Source organism: Amphibalanus amphitrite, unplaced genomic scaffold (genome assembly GCF_019059575.1).
Source record: "Amphibalanus amphitrite isolate SeventyFive unplaced genomic scaffold, NRLGWU_Aamphi_draft 000980F_arrow, whole genome shotgun sequence".
Lineage (NCBI taxonomy): Eukaryota > Metazoa > Arthropoda > Thecostraca > Balanomorpha > Balanidae > Amphibalanus > Amphibalanus amphitrite.
This window is the reverse complement of record NW_024882474.1, coordinates 59,743-81,645: the sequence shown is the minus strand read 5'-3', so window position 1 is coordinate 81,645 and position 21,903 is coordinate 59,743. Positions and strand designations below refer to the sequence as shown.

Genomic DNA, 21,903 nt, shown 5'->3' with positions numbered 1-21,903 from the left:
CACGGTTAACAATGCATGAGTTGACGACACGCAGGAGATGGGGACCCACGACAGGGAACGTCAGCTTCAGCATCTCGATGGTGATGCCGTCTGCACCGCATGCACGAGATGTTCCCATGCGCCCCAGCGCCGTGGACAGTTCGGGGAGCGTGGCCGGCTGCGGTGCAAACGCCCCACTGCACACGCGCGGTGGGCGCGGCGGCAGCGGCTCTCCGGTGTCAGCCGCCGCCAGCGAGCGCGCCACGTCAGGGCCGACGGACGTGAAGTAGCTGTTGAGCCGCTCCATCCACTCGGAGCTGCGGCCCATCGGACTGTCGACACTGTGCCCTGTCTTCTTCGACGACACCATGAACTGGCGGATGTCACGCCATGTCCGGGATCTGGAGTGCTTGAAAGAGGTCTTGAAGTAAGATGAGCAGGCTCTGTTCAGCACTACTTTGACGGCGTTCCGGCGCTCACGGAACTCCCGTTCCGTGACGTCACACGGCGTGCACTCTCTGTCGACGCGCGCCTGGTCTCTGGCTGTCATTGCTTCCTGGACGTCTTCATCCTGCAACCACGGATATGGCCGGTGCTTCAATGGGATTGTCCTCATGGGCATATGCCTATCGATGATGGGATCCCATATGTTGTAGAAGCTGGCCCACTTATCGGTAGTGTTGTTGGAGCCGTCCAGTTGAGCCCAGTCAGCTTGAAGGAAGTCGAGAGTGGCGTCGACGTTGACGTGTCTGGTGGATCGGACGGCGATGGTCCTGACCGCGTGCCGCGCTTTGGTGACGGAGACAGACGCAGCGATGAGGTCGTGGTCACTGATGTTGCAGGGGACCACTCTGACGTTTGACGTATCTTCAGGCTTGTTGGTGATGAAGTGGTCGATGAGTGAAGGGTTTAGTCCAGGATGTGTTGGTTCGACTATGAGCTGCTTCAGTGACAGGTCGTCCAACTGCTGGAGGTATGACGTCACTCCTGGCTTCTCGTGACGGGTGACGTCAAAGTTGGTGTCTCCAAGCAGGTAGATCGGTAGATTCCGTGCCATGACGTATGTCAGCTGGCTGTGGAGTCTACTGAAGCACACCGCAGATTGCTCGTTCTCGACTTTGCGTCAACAACACACAACCAACCGCAGACATGTTTTCCGATTTCATCATATGTGCCACATCCCGCGTCTCCTTATTGACCGGACAGTGGTCGCTCGACCGCCCGGCTGACCCCTCCCCCCCCCCACCCCCACAGGACGGCAGGGCGTCCCTCGACATCAACGACGACGACGACGACCCGACACCGCGCGACGACGGCTTCAACCGGCACGGCACGCGCTGCGCCGGCGAGGTGGCCGCCATCGCCGGCAACCAGTACTGCGGCGTCGGAGTGGCGCCCAACGCTAGCATCGGAGGTTAGAGACGCGGCTGCGTCAGTGGGGGGGGGGGGGACTGATAGACGTTACGGGCGTGACTGGGGTGGAGAGGCTTTTGTCGTGTGGTTGTTGTTGGGTGTCCTGGGAGCTCTGAGAAGGAAATGTGAGTTGATGTTGATTGAGTTTCGCCGTATTGTTTAAAGTCGGAGACTTAGGTTTAAACTATAAGTGTTTGTGGGTTTTGAATGAGAATGGGGTCAATGGGTGAAAGGATCCCCCAGATTTGAGCTTCGCGACGTGTGAAAACATTGGTACTCTCGGTAAAGGAGTAATAAAGTAATCTTGGCGTGGAGTGCCTATCAGACGCGTTGGGAAAAAATTGCGGGGGACGACAGCGGCGAGGCCCGTGCTTCTAGATACCGAACTGTTCACTGTTCAGCTTCCCGTCAGTCACACCATCTGATAGGGACGCCAGGGTCCGAGGCAGCTGGTTGGGATTTATATCACCGCAAACATCCTGTACGGTTACAACCACCCCCTCTCCCAGCTACCTCTCCCGCTCTCCCAGCTCCCGCTCTCCCAGTCATCCCTCCTCTCTCCCAGCCACTCCTCCTCTCTCCCACTCACCCATCCTCTCTCTCAACCACCCTGTCTCCCAGTTACCCTTCCCGCTCTCCCAGCCACCCCCTCCCGCTCTCCCAGTCACTTCTCTCTCACCGCGGTGGGCGCCGTACCGCCCAAGGCCGTCCGGCCATGTCTGAGCCGTTGCCCGTTGGGTCTCGAACCGCTGGGAAAGTCACCCTTGCGCGGAGCTGTCTGGTGCAGCTTCGTATCTGACCGACCCGGTGCCGACTAGAGATGTCAATCGGATACCAACTTCTTGGTATACCGATACCAAACCGATGCCAAATAGGTAATTTGGTATTTCAGTTCTAATGCTTTTGGTATTTTGTTGGTATTACGAACCCTGACTAATGTATATGAGGCTGACAATTTGGTAAAAAGTTGGTATTTTCCTCGTATTCTCAAGTTGGTTTTTTTTTGGTATTTTCACATGTTTTTTATTAGAATTTGGTTTGGTATCGGTATTCCGATTTTCTGTAATTTATATCACTAGTACCGACGGCGGCGGACGGACTCGGTGACGTCACACTGATGTCATTAGATCCGGGATGGCTCCGCGGTGGTCGCTGGACGTGTCCTGGGGCGACTCTGACTGTGAATTGAGACTATTGGGGTGGCCAAAGTTGATTTAGATTTGAGATTAGCGTTGACTTTGGTAAAATGACCGAGAGGGATCAAAGGCAGCAGCAGTTTAGTGTAATTAGCTACTTCGACGTCAATGGCCATTAAGTATATTATGTATATTCTATCTGGACAGCCTGGTTTTGGGTATGTCTTCTTATCATTGTTAACACCGAATGTGATTGGCGGGCCCGGGTATCTTATTTCTGAACCACCTCACATCGAAGTGCCGAATCCCGTTTCTGTCTAAAGTTTCTCCCTCGCACTGCACTGCTTATTGCGGGCGCGGCGTCTCTGGTCCCCGGTTCTGATCGTCCGTTACGTGGCTGTATCTTTGTTACCCTTCAGTCCGTCCATATATTTTTCTCTGTCACCATGCGGGTACACGGTGTCTCCGTCTTTGGGTCTGTTCTGTACCCTGGTGCATTGTTCTTCTGGTCCGTGGTCTATATGCTATAATTTCTTACCCTTCCTTGATGTTCATTTGGTCTGGTCTGGTCTGGTCTGTCCGTCCCGATCTGGTCCGTGGTCCGGTCCCTCCCGGTGTGGTCTGTCTGGTCTGTCCTCGGCTATGGTCTGGTCTCGCCTCACCGACTCCGTCCACCGCCTCCCCCCGCGGCTCAGGAGTGCGCATGCTGGACGGCGGGGTGAACGACTACGTGGAGGCCAAGGCGCTCAGCTACCGCAGGAACTACATCGACGTCTACAGTGCCAGCTGGGGGCCCGAGGACGACGGCAAGACGGTGGACGGGCCCGGCCCGCTGGCACGGCGCGCCTTCATCGAGGGCGTGCTGAAGGTAGCGCTGCCGGGAGGCGCTCCCCACTCCCCGGGAGGCGGTCCGGATAACCTCCCTGGTGTGTGGGAGGGAGGGTGTAGCAGGTGGCGCCACTGAGCTCGATAAGATGGCGCAGGGCGCCTCTGATGCCGCACTGACTAGCCTCTCATGCCGGCTTCTAGTGAACCGAAGGCGCACCCGCCTATCTGCGAGCTTGAGCGCTAACGAGCTCACCATCCCGCATGCTCGGTATCCCGGCTTGATGTGGTCTATTCGTGGCTTTCTTGTTCTCTGGCATGCGAATCGTTTGTCCTGCTTGCCCTCCATTCATATAGCTCTCTCAAGTTTCGTTCGTTACTCGTAAGGCTGAAAAGTGGAACCTGTGTGTATGTGCACACCCTTCCTCTACAGTATTGGTATTTTGACAATGTTTGCTTACAATTTAACAGCTAACAGGATGCTGAAACTTTTTATAGATTTAGATCCTTCAGCGACTGGAGTTTTGACAAGTTTCCACGAGTATGCTAGAAAAGCATCCTTGATGCTGGGAGTAACTTTAATGTATCGGTATAATATATATTTAATTGCCGGGTCCGAACACTATACCAGACATTATTCGGTCGCTTTCCCAAGGGTGTTTTAAAATAATGTCCGAACGAAGTGAGGGCATTATTTCATCGAAAATAGCGTCCGAACGGAGTGAGGATGCTATTTTCGAAAATTGCACGAATGAAATGAGTGCAATTTTCGCATTGAATGTGCGAGCCTGCGAGCACATTCAATGAAAACACCCTTGAGGGAAAGCGACCGTATCATGGTTGGTATAGTATTCGGACCGGGCAATTAAATTTATTATAGTAAATTTTTGGCACCGAGCACCAACGCATCTCTGAGAAAGAGTTCGCTTTTGGGCTTCGACATTAAGGAGGGACACGGAAGATGGGGTGGGGGCAGCAAATGGGTAAATCTTTGGGCGTATAATGAAAATTATTGCCAATGGCCTTTAACACACGATGGGCGAATAATGAAATTAATCTACCACTTGGTCTCACTATGCCTATACAAATTGTGCATTGCCTACCACGTCGTATTTTGCTTGAAATTCATCCCCGATTTCTCAGATATTTCCTGGTAAACATGCGAGACGCGTCTGTTACTTTTATTAGACATTCATGCTATGAAGTAATTGCGAGTGAGGAGTAGGCGTTGCGGAAACATGTTTTGTCTTCATTAGTGGGAAAATGTAGTTGCGTTCTCTCCTCTTTCTTATATTTTGACATCCAATATCCATGAAGGTAGGATAACAAGCGTCGATCTTACTACGAACACTGGCTCCTGGCAGTGCTGTTCTTCCCGTTTTGTAAGGGTCAGCGTCAATGGCTCTTTTACTGGCTCTTGAGAACTACATATGCCTCGAAATCTGCCTTCTAAATTTATGCGTAACCTGCTAATCCATCTCTTTGAAATAAATTAGATAAGTCGAAGTCATCATATTAAGGCTGTGTTCTTGCAACATTCACTTGTCCACCTGTTTCGCAATTTACTTTATTCCAAGCTACAAGCTTCCATGAACGGATTTTTATTGAGGTTTCAGTCATCGAACGCATTGTTCAACAGGGAGCTTTTGAAGAGAAGAAAACTGCCGTATAATGAAATTAACCGCCGTGTTTTTATGCATTGGTTTTGATAGGCGTTTCCGAGTTTTGCCGTCGACTGAAATTAACAGTCTCTCGCGCTTCTGGCTTTCAGCAGGCCACCTTTATACAAAAATTTAACTGAACTTTTTTAACATGCGTCGGTGGCAAAAATGTACTATAATATTGTGTACTTAAACTGCAGCTGGGCTATTCCCCACGCAATATATTGCGTCATATTGCGTATTCGCCATAAAACTTTTGCCTAAGGTTTGAAGCTCCTAGCCTATGTTTTAGAAATAAATACAGGGGGCGTAGATTGACATGACAAATATGAATGTACCGAGAAAACAAATATAGAAATCTACCTTGAGTTCCCAGGGTTATTTATCCCATCCTGGAGTCGTGCGATGACACTGTCCAGCACAGGTTTCTAGATGCGATCACTATCGGCCCAGAATAAAGCATGTGTCTGTCGACGTCGTCCAATACAGCTAGGATTTCTGCGACCACAGCGCACTCTGACCTTACCACCGCTGTACTGGTCCCAATCTGAGCGGCGTGCGTCCGACCCGGCCTACTCCCACCTATCCTATCCGGCGTAACTTTCTCTCCTTCTGGATTTATTGGACCGAGCCTTCAGTAACGTCCCCTCTGCGTCCCCCGCAGGGCCGCGGCGGCAAGGGCTCCATCTTCGTCTGGGCCTCCGGTAACGGCGGCCGCTACGTGGACAACTGCAACTGTGACGGCTACACCAACAGCATCTTCACGCTGTCCATCTCCTCGGCCACGCAGGGCGGGTGAGTGCGATCGGCGGGAGGGTGGAGGGGGTTCGCGGAATGACTGATGTACCTACTGGCTATGTACTGAGCACGGCGGTTACAGAGACTTGACATGCGACCGTGCAGGGATAAATTTGGTTGGCGGGCCAGGGTAGATAAGATCGGGAATAGCGCAAACTAGGGTAGGGCGTGTGCTTCCGTTCAACGCACCAATCCCGGCTAATGCGCGTACTACGTAGAATGCGCAGCTGGCCCAGCCAGGTTCCTTCTACGCGATAACGACATTGCTAACTCTGGAATTTGGAGTCGGATTTGATTATCCTAAAAGATATCTGTTTACAGCCCGAGGCTGCTCAATTTATCGCAAACATTTGGACTTGTATTTGCAACATCATCATATATTTCGCTCAGCCTCCAACCCAGCCACATGTTCGAATGACAGTTGACATGTCATATTTCAATGAAGTCGAAGCAAAGTAACTACGTAGTTTTCGTCAACAACTGCATTTTGACAATGCGTGGCTCTTACTTCGACGTTTTGCCACATAAGCCGGTAATATCGTCTTGTCTCAAGGGAAGGACCTGAGGTAGGTGCTTCCATTATGGTTTTATCAACTTCTTAATTCACATACAATCGCGTATCCCGGATGTCAAATGAAAGCTTCTAGAGAGTTACTTTAGAACTGCCTAAACAGGTAGGCATCGAAGTATTAAGGTTCAAGGCTTCTGAAAGTTTCGTAGATGAAAAGGAAGGATTCGTGAAAGGCTCCCATTCTATTCGTGAATCAGAGCCCGTTCGGGTTACTACATGCATGCATATATTTATATGCGTAAACCACTGACAACGAAAGATACATGATTCGTAAAAGCTAAGAACCTTACCATACCAGCTATCCAAGAAGCCGTGCGCCAGCCTGAAGCACAAAATGTTAAATATTTAATAATATTTCCACTTCGCCTCCCGCCCCATTGCTCGGAGGCAGCAGCGGCAGGCCCGGCGGGCGATATTTACCGCCTGTCCCTGAGACCGGGGCCGGCGGCGGGCCCGCTGGCGGCTGTTCCCTTCAACTGCTTCTCGTCTCAGCGGCCTGGTTCAGTGAGGACCCACTGGGCGCTGTGTTCCGTCACCTGTACCCACACTGGCGGTGCAGGAGGCCCGCGGAATGCTGTTATCCTCAGTTTCCGCTCAGCTCAGCGTACAGCGGGATCGGGGGCGCTAATTTATGTCACCTCTGCCCGTGCCTGTGGCGGCAGAGACCCGCAGGTGCCGCTGTTTTGCGGCGCGGCCGTCGCCGGGTCCCCCGGAGACGCCTACCATTACCGGGCTGGCCTCAGCCGTGCTGACACGGAATGCCAACGAGGCACGCCGTGCGGCCGCGCGCACGACCCTGTGCATACATATGGGGCAGTCAGGGCTCGTGTCAGGCAGCGACAGGGCAGGCATGACTGATTATCTGTCAATTAGCGCTGAAGGCGGATGGGATGCTGCCAGTGAAGCCACAAGTCGGCCGGGTGATTAAAATGCGGTATAGTTTTTCGGTCAATATCTGCCCTCGTGGCTTGAATATATCACGGGTTCATCAATCCGTGGCTGCGACTCCCAGTGCCGAACAGGAAGAGACCTGTCTCTCTGGATCACTGTTTCTGTCTCCGGCTCCGGCTCTGCCGTTATGTAAGCACGTGCCCGGCTCGTTCCGACTGCCTCCTCCAATCTGCCCGCTCCAGTGCCACCCAATGGTGACACGGACAGCGACTAGGTAACAGAGATGGCTCGCCATCCAGCTGATGACCTCGTGTCAATGTGCGTGTTGGAGCGTGACACACAGTCAGGTGTCAATTGACACAGCCGCCTCATACCATTTAGCGCTGCCGTCCCGTGTGCCGTGACTACCGGGCAGCTGTGTAGTGGATGGTCGAGTGTATGATGTAAGTGGCACCGCTGGACTGAAGGGAGATGAGCGTCATCCTTAGAGGCAACAGGTCTGACCTTTCACAAGTTCTTTGAGTTCGGTCCCTAGAGGAAGAAGTATTTGACCTCTCCTTGGCGCGGCGCTCACACGCACGGTGTTGTTGAATTGGTTTCTGGTGAAGGGCTCAAGACGCTAAGCTGGGGCTTTGCTACCGATCGCAGCCGGATTTAGGCGAACAAAGTGCACACCTTTCCATTATCGATTGTGGAAAGTAATGTCAATTATTGGCGTTTTTTGGCGTTTCATCTCTGTTGCTTACATGCTACAGGCACTTTGTAGGACAAAGTATGAAGTAGCTCTCAGATATACGACTCGAAAGTCGATATGTTATGAGTTCGGGCGGAAATAGTTTTTCATGGTTTGTTATCGTGACTGAAAAAGTTAAGTTCGTGACTGTCTGTGGATCCCCGTGATGACCCGAGCATTGGTATGCCGGAAAACTACCTACATTGTGAGCTTGGTACCGTTGGTGGTCACTGTCAGGATGCCAAATCATTGGTGCGAGGCCTTTGTTATGTACGGACACTATTATCAAAATAAGACGGTCCAAAACACAGCAATGTCCACTGTCCATTCATCATTGTCTTGTTTCTGGTTACTGAGAATGATAAGCGAGAACCCATTTCGACGAATTCTGATATATGCGGGTTGAATCGTCAACGACAGAAACGCTATGCTATTAGGCAAAACCTTGTTTGATTGTCCATCATCGGCATATTCAAAAGCCACTTAGGCGTGTAATGATGAATTGACAGTCTTTAAGTGTTTAAAATGATCCGGGCCTGACCAATAACCCACGAGTAATTGCATGTAAATGATATAAGTAAGGATGATGCAAGTATTTGCTTTGTTCCCTCATTTTCATGGAGTGATTTCCGATAAGATGTGTCGCTACGCTCGATGATTATGCCAATTGCCGATTGTTACTGCATGACGGTCTTCGATGACATTGGTCGTAGATGACATTGTTATGTCGTTACCAAAGCAATTCGAGTATTGTAATGTATGTACGAGCACGTCATAGATGGCAATTGCTTGCTGTTGTCTTTGATACTTAAATACAATATAAAAAGCAAGTGAGTGACAACCCAAACTTGTAAGTTTGCTTAGGTAGAAATAAGCCAAGCGGCTAGCGTGACGGACAGACCGGCAGCTGGTTTTGTATGTGAACAGATGTACCCGTGGGAAGGTCTTTGACCAGGCGCTGGTGGAGGTAGAGTGTAGACTGCCCGGGTCCCGCTGGCCGATCCGACCCCCGTTCGATCCCCCGCCGCTGCCCATTCCGCCCACTCGGACATCTGAACGCCGGGGGCTGAATCAAATCAGTGGATCGCCGGCCGGGCGGCCGCCAGACGCGTGTTATCTGGGCCCGGCCAGATCACAGACGGCGCGCCGGCACGGCGGCCGGGACGGCTGACCTTTCCAGCGGCGAGCGGACGCCGCCGCCTGACCGGACTCTGGGACCGACCCGGGCAGCGCCACCGGTGGCACCCCGTCTCCGCCGACCGTCCCACAATGCCTGCAAATTGACCGGCCCAGCGCCTGTGCCAGTTGAATTCGATGGTCGTCAGGGCGGCGCTATGGTGTGTTAACATTCATCTCTCTGCGGCCGGACTGAATTGAGAGCGTCTTTGTAGTCCTCTCTTCGCCCCCAATTGGGTGTCTGCTATTGGTGATCCATCTCCTGATTACATGTGTCAGCGACGGTGGAAATTCTGCAGTCTGGATTCAGTGGAAACCCCTCGGCTCTGTATTACCGAGGCTGCTCCTGCATTGGAAACACCTCATGATGCTGCCCTGTCTGCTCCGCGGCATTGTAGAGATGATCCCACTGACCCCAGCGGATATCTGCCGCTAGTCGGTGGGTCTTTGTGGCTGTTGTTTACGATCACTGCTTCTGTCGGGATCGGGTCGGCCTCAGGTCACAGGGTATGAGTGTGGTGCTCGGACATACAGTCTGTGAATGTTCCATGCAATCGTAAGGCGGGTCTGCCGCGCGGGTATAGTCAGATATGAACGGCCTCACATGTTAGTCACACCTCTCTGCCCCCGCATCTTTTCTTTTTGAATTATTCACAAATCACATGTATTTTTTATTGTCAAAGCACTGCGTATGCTGTGTACACCTACGCTGCCTCACTGGTGTATATTTAGCTTCCATTTACTCTTTACTCGTGATAATGACTTTACCCTGGAGACCTCGGTACGTATGTTTAGCTGTAGCCTACTTACTTGTGAGAGCTGTGTTACCCTGAAAATCCTGGTCCAAAATATCTCGCCGGGTGGGCAGCGCATTAGATAAGTGCCACTGCAGGTGGCGGGAGCGCCAGCGCCGTCCGTTACTGCCCCTGTGTAATCCCGGGCGGGCGCCGGGCCCATGAACAGCTGCAGTTGGGCCGGTCCGGCCGGCCCAGTTCATTACTTCCAAACAGCCGGCTGAGCCGAGTGGCCCGTTAGCCCGTCTGTGCCGGCCTCGACGCTCCACCGCAGTACCCACTCGACTTGGGGCGCCGGGGCCATCCTTTTAGCGCGGACGGCTGGCGAGCGAAACAGTCGGCACCGAACACAGATCGGTCAGTGGTGCAATGACGCCGTGTGGTGCCCGCTTGAGGTCCGGCGCGGCCTGTGGCGCGCGCGGTGTGGCCACGGCTTTAGGGCGGTCTGAGGTGGAAATGAGCGCCTTGGAAGTATGGAGATGGACAACGTTTGGCGATTCGTGACTGGGTTTGGTGTGAAGTCCGGTTGCTTATGCAATGCTATCCAGCCGCAAGTGTGTGTCATGGACTATGTATTTGTGCTTATTTCTCGTCGTGGTGGTGTTGTTGTTTGACTGACTAAATGATGGATCCGCTCCTCAGCTGTCAGAGTCGGTGTGTTAGGGTCTCTCCAATCGCCTTACCATCCATCCTTCTTTTATCATGTTTGTCCGTCGGCCGTTTGCACCACGTCTTTATCAATTATTCACCAGGGCCGTCAATACCCGCCATACGAGCCTCCTTACCTCCGCTAGTGCCGTCACCTCCCCACACGAGTCGAGTATCTGCACAATGGACTACACAGTGGCCCGCTGTGTACTATCCTGAAACTACCCGTCACCTTGCTGCACGACCCGAGTGTCTACACAGTGCACAACTCACGGCGGCACCCCGCTCGGTGAACTGAAATGACAGCTCCATCGCCGGCCTTGTTATACAATCGTGGGCGTATTATATCGGATGGGTGTCCTGCGATATTGTGAAAGTCCTGTATGCTCGCTAAAGGTGCGGGAAGTGCGAGAGTTGTCTTGCCTTCACACTCACAGTGAGCTGAACGATCTCGGTGATAGCTCTAGTAAGTCGCTGTGTGACCGTCATTTTGGTATATTTAATTGAATCGTCGTAACATGCGGGTTTAAGGGTGATTGAATGTGAGCACAGCCCCGAAACTTCGCACATAAGTGGAAGAACGGTTATGTTGATTGTAGCAACAGTAAGTGCCTGCTTGTTTAACTAGGCAAGAGCTGAGTTCTCCCGTTTATTCGACAGGCGTAGAAAGGTTCTGTCGAGTACTCTTTAACTTTTCCAAACATGCTTGGGAACCAGGAGAGATAAGTCAGAGGCCTCCGCGCACGATGTCTAAATCTGATGCATTTATAGATCCGATCTGCCGTGACACTGACCAGGCTCGGTGTGCCCCTCCGCCCGCCCGCCCAGTGCTCCCGCCGCTATGCCCACGCGGCCCGGGGTAGCGTGAGCGGCTCGTCGGTCCCTGCGCTCCGAGCCGGCTGCCGGCGTTAATTACACGGACCCAGCTGGTAACTTTGTCGCCCGCCATTCAAAGCGGCGTGGCAACAGCCGGCCGCTGACGGAAGAGGGCTGGATTTTACAGACCTGCCTCCTGATGGCTGATCATTGGCAACTCGGTCACGTGGTTCACGTGGTCGATCACGTGGGACAACCCCTGACGCTGTCGTCTGATTTGAAACGGGAACGAATGAGACTTCCTCTTTAGATGTTATTTCATTATTTCGTGGGTTCGTCATTATTTCGCTGGATCATTATAAACAGTCATTCTGCTGATAACTTTTGTTTTCCGCCAGTTCAACTTTCCAAAGCGTCGCCACACATTCTTAGGAACTACGATTGGAATAAGTTTAAGTGAAAACAGGTTCTCCAGAGGCCGTTAACAGTCTTCTGTTATTAACCCGCGCCCCGTAGGGGGGGGGGCCGAAACGGCCCCCCCCTGTCCTTTTCGGTCGATATCTCCTAAACGGCTGGAGATATCGCCACCAAACTTTCAGGACCCGTCCGGGCATCAATTTTACACATTGTGACCAAAAAATTTTCCAGAGGCTATGATAGGTTGGCCACAAATGACGTCAGAGTGACGTCATGTTCTGTCATTTTCGACCGAAAAAAGACCTTCGCGAGAAGACCTGTCAAGACTACAGCTTTGAAGATACAGAAAAATGATCAAGACATAAAAGGTGTAGAATTGACAGGGCTACAAAACTGCTATCTCGAATTTTTGAAACTTTTGAGTTTTGACCCCCAAAAATCAAAAAAGCATTTTTTGGATATATTCGCCAAAAAATCCAAAAAGTTTTTTGAGTTTCGAAAAAACCGGAATATATATGATAGTACTTACCGTCTTCTATCTACATACCAAATTTCAGATCGATACCTCGTTTTTTGGCCAAGTTATAGCGAAAAAACTGTTCAAAAATGATGACGTCAAATTTTCAAACTCAATTTTTGGCAATTCTAGAACTCGTAGAGCAAAACGAAGACCACCATTAGACTCCCCGTGACGAGCTGCATCGAATCGATACCCATTTTATGCAAAAATATCAACTTTGAAATTTGACCTAATTTGACCTGACCTTGACCTGACCTTCTCAAAAACGTGACCTAGGCTGGCCCCAAAGGCTGCCTAACCCACATAATCGCATTTGTCATGTAAAATGGACCAGAAAACATGTATCACACGACACATTCATATTGTGACCCCCGGTGACCTGACCTCGCTGTGACCTGACCTGGTATCAGTGACCTCAGATAGCAAAGTATGTGTTTGACGAACAATGTACCATCGATGGTTTTCAATAAAATACCAATTTACTCGCTTTCACAGCACATTTCTTGAATTGCCTGTGAACGGTGAAAATCTGACCTTTGACCTGACCTGTGACGTCATCGGTTTGACCTAGGTCAATGAAATTTGGTCACAAGGTAGTTCCCGGGTGGGGCTATCGAACGCCGTTTGAATTTTGAAAATCGGCCGGTAACTTTCCGAGATCTTAGGGGGGGGGCCGAAACGGCCCCCCCCCCCCTACGGGTGGTAGGGTCCGCCGGTAGCCCTACGGGGCGCGGGTTAAACCAGTAAAACGCCTTTTGGGAGAAGAACGAGCGAGCGAGATAGTGAGCCCTGCACGTGCGCAAGGGCGAGAGGGTACTTCCAACGGGCTTGTGCAAAGCACCCTTCTAACCGGTCGCTAGCGGTATGCCAAATTTGAACGCAATCGGCCCAGCCGTTCCTGAGATCTGGAAGCGGCATTCTGCACGTGCGCACGTGCAAGCGGGGTCCAAACTGACTTTTGCACGGCACCCTACTAACTGGTCCCCAGCCGTGTACCAAATTTGAGCGCAATCGGCCCAGCCGTTCTCGAGATCTGGGAGCGCCCCCTGCACGTGCGCACGTGCTGTAGCACCCCAACCTTAACACATGCAGATGAATTATCTGATGAATTGAAACTCGGTATAACTGTATACCGAGTTTCAATTCAATCGGCCCAACCGTTGTGCCGTTATTGAGGTTGCAATTTTGGGGGTTCTTAAAAAATGTCCAACTTTACCACGCGGTGGTTGGCAAGAACGCATGGTGGCCATCACACCACAGAACTTTTACATCCAAGTGACATTCAGTAAAGAAGACCGCTTGTCAATCGGATGTCCCGTTCCTAAGATATTAGCTTTTGAAGAGCGTCCCCACGGCCGGCCGGCCGGCCGGCCGCTCATACTCAGGATTTTCCCTTAATTCAGTATGAACTCGCTCGCTCGCTGCGCTCGCTCGCTCGTAACGATCTAAAAGTGGCAAGGTATTGTTCATTCACATCAGCACACCATGGAATGATAGCCTACATGGGCTGATAGCCGTTAAGCCCCGAAACTCATCACACAACTCAACACATAATAACAGCACACACACATCCGCTGCCACGGCACTCGGACACTGGGCGGCGGCCGGCGCTGGCTGACAGGGACGCGGCAGGCGGCGAACTCTGGCTGTCTCAGAGGACACCGCGCGGTGGACACCTACATTGTGACAATGACATTGTGATAACCCACATTGTGACTGCCTGGGACACCTGGTAGGCTAGGGAGAGGGACCCTGACTGACGCGGTCACCGGGTGGCCGGTGGCGGCCGGCGCTGACTGACAGTGGGACGTGTCTCTCTCTGTTTCAGGAAGAAGCCGTGGTACCTGGAGGAGTGTGCTTCCACCCTGGCTACCACCTACAGCTCCGGTCTGCCGTCCCAGGACAAATCGATCGCCACCTGCGACCAGGACGCCGCCCTCCGACCCAAACACATCTGCACAGTGTCACACACAGGTGAGTGGTCTCACACGGGTGAGAGGTCACACACGGTGAGAGGTCACACAGGTGAGAGCTCGCACACGGGTGAGAGGTCACACATAGGTGAGAGCTCACACACGGGTGAGAGGTCACATAAGGTCCGGCTAGTTAACATATGTGTTCTTTTGGTCTCTCTGGAGCACACCTGTAATGTGTCCCTTTGGTTCTCTAGTTCACACCTGTGTCTTTTGGGTCTACTGATCCAGTTGCCGTTAACCGGAAAATTAGTGCAATTTTGCTTCGATGGTAGTGAACGGGTGAAGTTGTCGCAATGTCTCTCTGAGCTTTAAGTCCACGTCTGGCTCTGGCAATACAGTAATTGAAGTGAGAGCTGTTAATTAGTGAATCTGAAGTTTGGATGGAAGTTTAAATAGCCTTATTCTTTCGTTAATTCAGGTGAGCTACATCCTGAAATGCCGAGAAGCGGTCTGCGTTAACTGAATCGACTTCATAGTCAATCAAAAACCCTAAACGCTCTCATTTCTGTTGTTCGCACAGATGAAGCCACTCGGCTGGCCTCTCTGCCGTTTGTCAGCCAAACCTATCCTCACCTCATCCAAGCCGTGGCCCTCAGCATTATCTTGTCGGCTCTTGTCCAATCAACCCCTGCCCGTTCCTCCTTAACGTTCAGATCGGTTACCAATCGCCGCTACCTGGTGACCGTCGTGATATCGCATTCTCCTTTCCGACATCCACCAATTGACATTTGTTGTCTCAGCACCGACTTCTGATGTACACCACTCGGGATCTTGTCATGGGATCATTTCTGTCTATCGCCCGCCGACTGACCGTCCCTTCCCGGTCGTCCCTTCTCGGCAGGTACCTCGGCGTCGGCTCCGCTGGCCGCCGGTATCATCGCTCTGACACTGGGAGCCAACCCCAACCTGACCTGGCGGGACATGCAGTATATCACGCTGATGACGTCTCGGCCGGAGCCACTGGCGCACGAGCTCGGCTGGCTCACCAACGGTGTCGGACGGAAGGGTGAGCTAGGGACGGGATGGGACGCAGTGGGGTGGGGTGGTGAATGAGGCAGGACATGGGTTTGACATTCATGAGATGGATGAGCGACAAGAAACATTGTTGATGTCATCGAGCAGCTTTTTGAAAATGTGTGGGAGACACATTTGATGACCATATAATGATCAGCCCCGCTTGAGTTTCTGGCTCTCTCCCGGATCTATCTCTCCATGCCGTGTATTTGAGCTCCCCGTTTCCCTGCTATGTCGCTCCGGCAGTGAGCCACAAGTTCGGGTACGGCCTGATGGACGCTGGAGCCATGGTGGACCTGGCCCGGCGGTGGCACACTGTGCCCACACAGCACATCTGTATCACCCCCCTGGACAGCCGCACTCGGTGAGTTTGGGCGCGACTCTCTCTGAATGCTTAGCTATTGGTCGTTAAACTTTATTCGCCTTTATTTGAGTCCTTTGTATTCAGTTTTAGGTGATATCTACCAGTTTATATTGACGCTATTTTATGTTCGTTCATATCCGAAATCGAGTGAAATGTTTGAGCCAAATAGATAAATTCATGGAATATGTACGGCTCCCTCTGCAAACAACGCCTTTGGGAACGGGGAACTATTCTTCATATTTCTATTTAGACGTGTTCTTATGTAAGCGTGTCATGCGTTTCACTTTTAACGATTGCATATAATTTCACTGCATCTAAATGAATTATGGTACGGATGATGAACTAGTTGGTGGCATGCGACCCGTTCTGCATTGCACAATGCACATGATGCATTACCAGCTCATTTAAAGCAGGAGTAATGGGCAGGTTGTGACGGCCGGTCGGCGGCGCCGTCAGTTCAATGTCACGTGCCCGTGGCTGGTCGGTGCCAAGATACCTATAAGAAACAGGTAGATCCGATGTTTGAAAGTAAAGCCCCAGTCACAAATTTGACGCACCTGTGACATTTCCTGACACCCACGTGACTATTGTATTAACTTTTGTGTTTTGCGATGTTTTGACCTTATTTAAAGTACCGAAAGCTCAAAATGTATGATTAATGTTGTTTAAAGCAGCATATTAATAATTATGTTTGTAAATTATCGATAAGCTGCTTATGGCAGGTCACGTGATTGCTACCAGATTATGTGCTCAGAAAGCATCTTTTCAACTTCGATTTTGAACAATTTTTACCTCCTTTGAGGCCAAATGATGGACGGTTTGAGGCACACGATGAAATGCTGAATCTATTGATGCCAAAATTTGTTCGTTTTTTGCATTTTTAAACTAGTATATCCTGGCTCAAACTTTGACCAGTTTGTGTGTAAACCCTATGGTGAAGGGAAAACTTCACGCCCAGCAGGCGTCATTACAGCAATGTCCCAAAATTTGTCTATTTGGGTGGGAAACGACATCCAAATGAAATTCATTTTCCACTCTCACCACCATTTTTAAGAACAATTTTCCACTCCCAAGTCCCAACCAAGAAAACATAGATTTTTTACCTATAGAAAGACAGTTGTGTGGATGCCCAGTTAGCATCAAACATTCTACACCCTAGAATAAAATGCATGCTTTTTGTCATTTCTCACTCCTTTTTGATCTAATCGAATCAGCAGTTTTCCACTCTCTCCCCTCTTTTTGGTGGGTAATTTTCCCCTCTGACACCCAAGACAAAACTCAATTTTGGGACACTGCATTACAGTGCTGCCAAATCGTGTTTGGTGGGGGTCGGTCGGTACACTACCGTGCACAGCCCTGTCATCAGACCGGCGCTACGGCGGTGACCGCCACAGGGGGCCGGATACACTCAGTACTGGTGACGGTGGGCCGTCCCTTTCCCGGCGCGCGGCCCGCACGTGCCGCCGCCGGTCCCCACAAATGTCCCGATCGGACTGCCTATGTTTTATTCGTTGAGGACGCCAGAGCCAAGGACGTGGGCGGGTCAGCGGCGTGACTGGCTCGGCCCTGCGCCTACTGCGTAGACCATGACTTGGGATGTGGAGGGCATTGATTGCCTCATATGGTGGATAACACGACAAGAATGTGGATAGTTCGATCGGTCGAACTAAACGGCGTATCAAATATGAATATCGCGTGATGCGCTTTCAGGGCGAAATGACGGATGCTTTTGGTGCGTTGATTAATTCATATTGAGCGCTCAGAGTGGTATTCAGCGGAAGTCAATGGCCGTCGGGTATGTGGCGTTCTACGTAGGCTGACGAAGTACACACTACACACACACACACAAAGCCCTAGTTACCCTCGAAACCTAATAGCAAGTGGTTCCTATTGTAAAAGGCTCGATGGACGTCAAGTTTGACGGATAATCTTTTGCTATGAAAAGCATAGCATCATTATTAATTGGCATGAAAATTTCATTGAAAAGACTAGACATTGCATTAGTTAGAATAGTCGAAGTCGTTTACATGTCGATACAAATTCATGTCACGTCGTTACAAAGCTGCTATTAGGCATTGTCGACGCGCCTTGTAAACCCACTGGAGTGGCGCCGTCTTGTTAGCCCCAAGAGCCACCCACCTCTGTCGATTCTGTTGAGCCAGTGTTCGGGACCGACGTCTGGTACAGCGTTTCTATGGCTGGCACCTTTTCCATGCCCAGACTGCTCTACCCGTGTCCGGCTGACGTGTTATCAATGTTACTGTGACGGGCGTGGGCGGGCCGAGCTCCCGTGGGGCCGGTGTGGGCCTGGTCAGAATTAATTCCCGCCCCTCCATTGACGACCATTACAGGCTGGTTATGCAGAATAGACCGTGTCCAATTCGTCTTCCCCCGACGGCGGCTCGCGGCCAGGGTTGGCGGCACCATTTACATACCGATCATTGAGAGCCCCAGAATGTTCCGCGGCTCATCGATGGCTGTTCTTCCGCCATCATCGATCTCGCTCAGCGCCTGTTCCACCAGTGTTCCCGGGAATTAAATGAATGGTCTTAATCAGCATGTCAAACTCTCAATTTTCATTAGTGTGCCTTTTCATTAGCGGCCTACAAACATGCATCCAATTAATGTTTTCTCACCCCTAAACTTTGTTGAAATAATGTAAGACGAATTGTGTCACATCCGGGTCGTCAAGCAAGTTTCACGATTGCCTGCTGTATTAATCCCTCTAATGACGTTTGCCCTTCGTCATGATTAAATATTTTCGCCGCCGAAATAGCCACTTAAATCATGTCTGAAGACGGGCATAGCGGCGTCGGCGGCCGGCGGAGAGCCGGCGGCAGTGCCGTAACCGGGCGCCATATCTCAGCCCCCGGCCGAAATTGTCCACTGAATGACACGAGAGGTCCGAGTGGCAGCATGGCGCCGTCGCGGGACGCCGGCTCACAGCGGGGACGTGCCGGATGTGAGGGGGCGGGAGGGGAGATCTCTGGGCGCCCGAGATAACTGCGAGCGGGGCCGGTGAGCGCCGCCGGGCGGCCGGCCACCGTCGGTGGTGCTCGGACCGTCCGCGCTGGTTCGGGGGCGGTCAGACGGTCATCATGGGGCTCTGAAACCGGCCGGCCGGCCGCAGCAGACGTCACCGCCGGCCGCAAATGTCGCGGCTCGGGACTGCGTGAAACGCTATCGGCACAGTTTAGTACTCTGATCGCGCACGTCTTGTCTAGGGGGAGTACGGGGGTACAGCTAAAGTTTGACGTCTCAAACGTTAGTTCGAAACTGATGAGCTGTACAGTTACGGCTGTCTTAACCACACCCCGCCGGAGTTTCCGGCCGAATGTGCTCCCTGACGCCTCTCCCCTGCGTCTAATTTCCGAGTGGATGGTCCTACAATTCCAGTAAAGGCCATGTTGCCCCCAACGTACCCGGCTTTCGGATTCATTTTGGCCCTCGAAATTTCAACCCCATTAGCTTCGGGGTTCGTCCAACATAGCAATTAGCAGGGTGCATAGTTGGCTAGATGTTTATATGAAACTGAGGAAGAAACCTACTTGTATGAATACCCAAATTAAGACTATTCATCCCATTTTGAATGATCTGTTGCTAACTTATTCAGCGTAGAAAACAACTCATGACTCAGCTATGAAACTGCTGTTGGTCGATTTGATGTAGCCAGTAACGGCTGCCTGACCAGGACTGGCTGACGGACTCACCGACTATCCGCCCTTCCCTATGACTGAATGTCGATGGGGGAGTCATTATGCATGATATATTGATGTCATTATATTGGCCACCGACCAATGTAATGACATGTTCAGTATTCAAGACCGAAGAAGGGAGCCCCTATAAAAAAGACGCTGTCCGGTTAGTACATATTCAGGATCGAATAAGCGGGCCTTTTATTGCGTCGGACAATGTGCATAGTCAACAAACGGTCGTTGAGGGGTAGTTAAACGTCAATCCGTTGTACGAAATCAGCTGGGCTCCGTCCCGTGGGTTGTGAATGGGCTGTTTTGGATGATACTGTTACGGACACACCCCGCGCCCCATGACTGGTCCATGGGTCGCTGTCGGACGGCGAATTCATTAACGGGTCGGATCTGCGCACCGTCCGCGCCCGGCGCCCTATTTAGGGCCCTTCATTTGTCAGGGGTACTGATTGCCTGGGGACCCCCGGCCGGGACGGCGGCGCCGTTTTACCAACGCGATTTGCCTTAACGAGGCCGAGTGTCGGCGCGAATGAGTCGGACCTCCGGTGGGGAGAGGGAGAAAGGGGCGAGAGGCGAGAGAGCGGTGCTCGTCGGGCGCTAGCGGAAGGCTCTCCGGGGCGCGGTGTGTTCAGTTTCGTGTGAGCACCTACTTGGGTGCCGAGTGCGGCATTGTTCGTCCTGTTTGCCGGCTACAGAGCGGCAGAGCGGAATGCCAAAGGTCGGTGCCGTGCTGCGAACTCGAGCCTGGGTAGTTGGGATGGAGAGTAAAGTAGGTGTTGGAGAGAAGGATTCGTAGGAGAGGATTGTGTTTAACAGCAGTGGGACCACCATAACGCTAATGAGCCACGCCTGTCTCGGCTTGAAATGCCGTACCGAGTGATATGTCGACTCTCTCCTCGGGCTGTGTTACCGAAACTGTTGTTTATCAATACCATGTATATTGTATATTGTCTAGGTCTATCCGTCTGCCCGCCCTGCTGGGTACGCGTCCAGTCCCGTGTCTGTCTGACCTACCCCTCCCTCCGGCAGGCGAATCCCAGCCGAGGAGGGCGGCGAGTTGCACACCTCGATGGAGGTGAACGCGTGCCAGGGCTCGCCGCAGTCGGTCAACTTCCTCGAGCACGTGCAGTGCAAGGTGACGCTGACACACGTGCCGCGCGGCGGCCTGCGCATCCTGCTCAGCTCTCCGTCCGGCACTGTCAGCACACTGCTGTTCGAGCGGCCGCAGGACGTGCTGGGAAGCAGCTTCGACCGCTGGCCCTTCATGTCGGTGCACTTCTGGGGCGAGCGGCCCGAGGGCGTCTGGAACCTAACGGTGGTCAACACCAAGGCGGCAGCGTCGGCGGGCACCTCCAGTTCGGACAGCGTGCTCAAGGAGTGGCAGTTGATCCTGTACGGCACCGAGCAGGAGCCCGTCCACTTGACACCGGCCGAACAGGTGCGTGTGGGTGACGAGTTTACAGGAGGGTCACGGGAGGGTCGCAGCATCGTCATCGTCATTACAGCGGACGTATTGACTGTAAAGTGGAGCATCGTTCATTTTCTGTCATCGTTTCTCTATGTTTATCCTTGCGTGTGTTTCTGTATTTATATTTGTCCGTCTAACTGTCTGCCTCTCCGTCAGTATGGAAATGGTTGTCTGTCTGTATATGTCCGTTTGTCTGCTTATACGAGTGACTTCCGTCTGAAGGTTTGCTATAGCGTTCTGCCACTGACAGTACCGGGACGTCAGTCGCACTCTCCCCCTCCCCCCATCCACCCCCACCCTCCGGCGCCGCCGCCGGCCGCGTTATCGTCTGCCGGTGAAGGTGGCATCGCCCGCCTATAGCACCACTGCTGAGGAGCGGCAAGCCAAACACAATTTCCGTGATAAAGGGGAAAGAGCCGGCCTAACGGGCCGACTGCCTGTTTACTCGAAGCCAACCATCCTCGAGGGAGACGATAGCACCTAAAACGGCGGCTCGAGCGCTGTGATTGAAAGCTTTGGATCGATTTTGATCTGGGAGCGTTCTCTCGGCGCCGCCCACGCGGGTAGTGATGCGTCGGCTGCAGAGAGGCGAATGCTGACCGATTTACCGACATTGCTGGTTACTGGTGCCTACTGGAGACGCTTTGCTGCAGTCTGTGGCATATTCATCACATCTTTGATTGGGAGAGAGGGGTGATGCCACTCTGGCCTATCAGCCCTCTACACCGGCTGCACTAAACTCTCAGAGGAAGGTGGCTAACGGTCGCGATCGGTGGTCACGGGGTCGAGCGCCTGCGCTGGAGTGGTGGTAGATGTTCTATTGTGCTGTATGCCGTGTGTAGATGTGGAATGATCATAGCCGAAGGCTGCTGTGGCAGCATATACGAGTAGAGATTGTGTCAGAGCGCCCATCTCCACTCTTGGCGTCCCAGCGTGGCGGTGCCGTGCGTTTCGACGCTGGTACCACGTGTCTCGATACTGACGGCTCAGGTGCCC

The 21,903-nt window shown here is 52.2% G+C and overlaps 1 protein-coding gene across 2 annotated transcripts in view; it reads left to right on the top strand.

The window, feature by feature from the left end:
- The window catches only part of LOC122368830 (furin-like protease 2), a 68,904-nt gene that overhangs the window by 32,487 nt on the left and 14,514 nt on the right, over window positions 1–21,903 (top strand). For both annotated transcript variants that reach the window (XM_043343093.1, XM_043343094.1), the window contains exons 6-12: window positions 1,234–1,393; window positions 3,224–3,396; window positions 5,679–5,809; window positions 14,207–14,352; window positions 15,196–15,360; window positions 15,615–15,732; window positions 20,469–20,877. In XM_043343093.1, coding sequence (XP_043199028.1) covers window positions 1,234–1,393; window positions 3,224–3,396; window positions 5,679–5,809; window positions 14,207–14,352; window positions 15,196–15,360; window positions 15,615–15,732; window positions 20,469–20,877 — 1,302 coding nt within the window. The remainder of the gene's footprint in view (window positions 1–1,233; window positions 1,394–3,223; window positions 3,397–5,678; window positions 5,810–14,206; window positions 14,353–15,195; window positions 15,361–15,614; window positions 15,733–20,468; window positions 20,878–21,903) is intronic.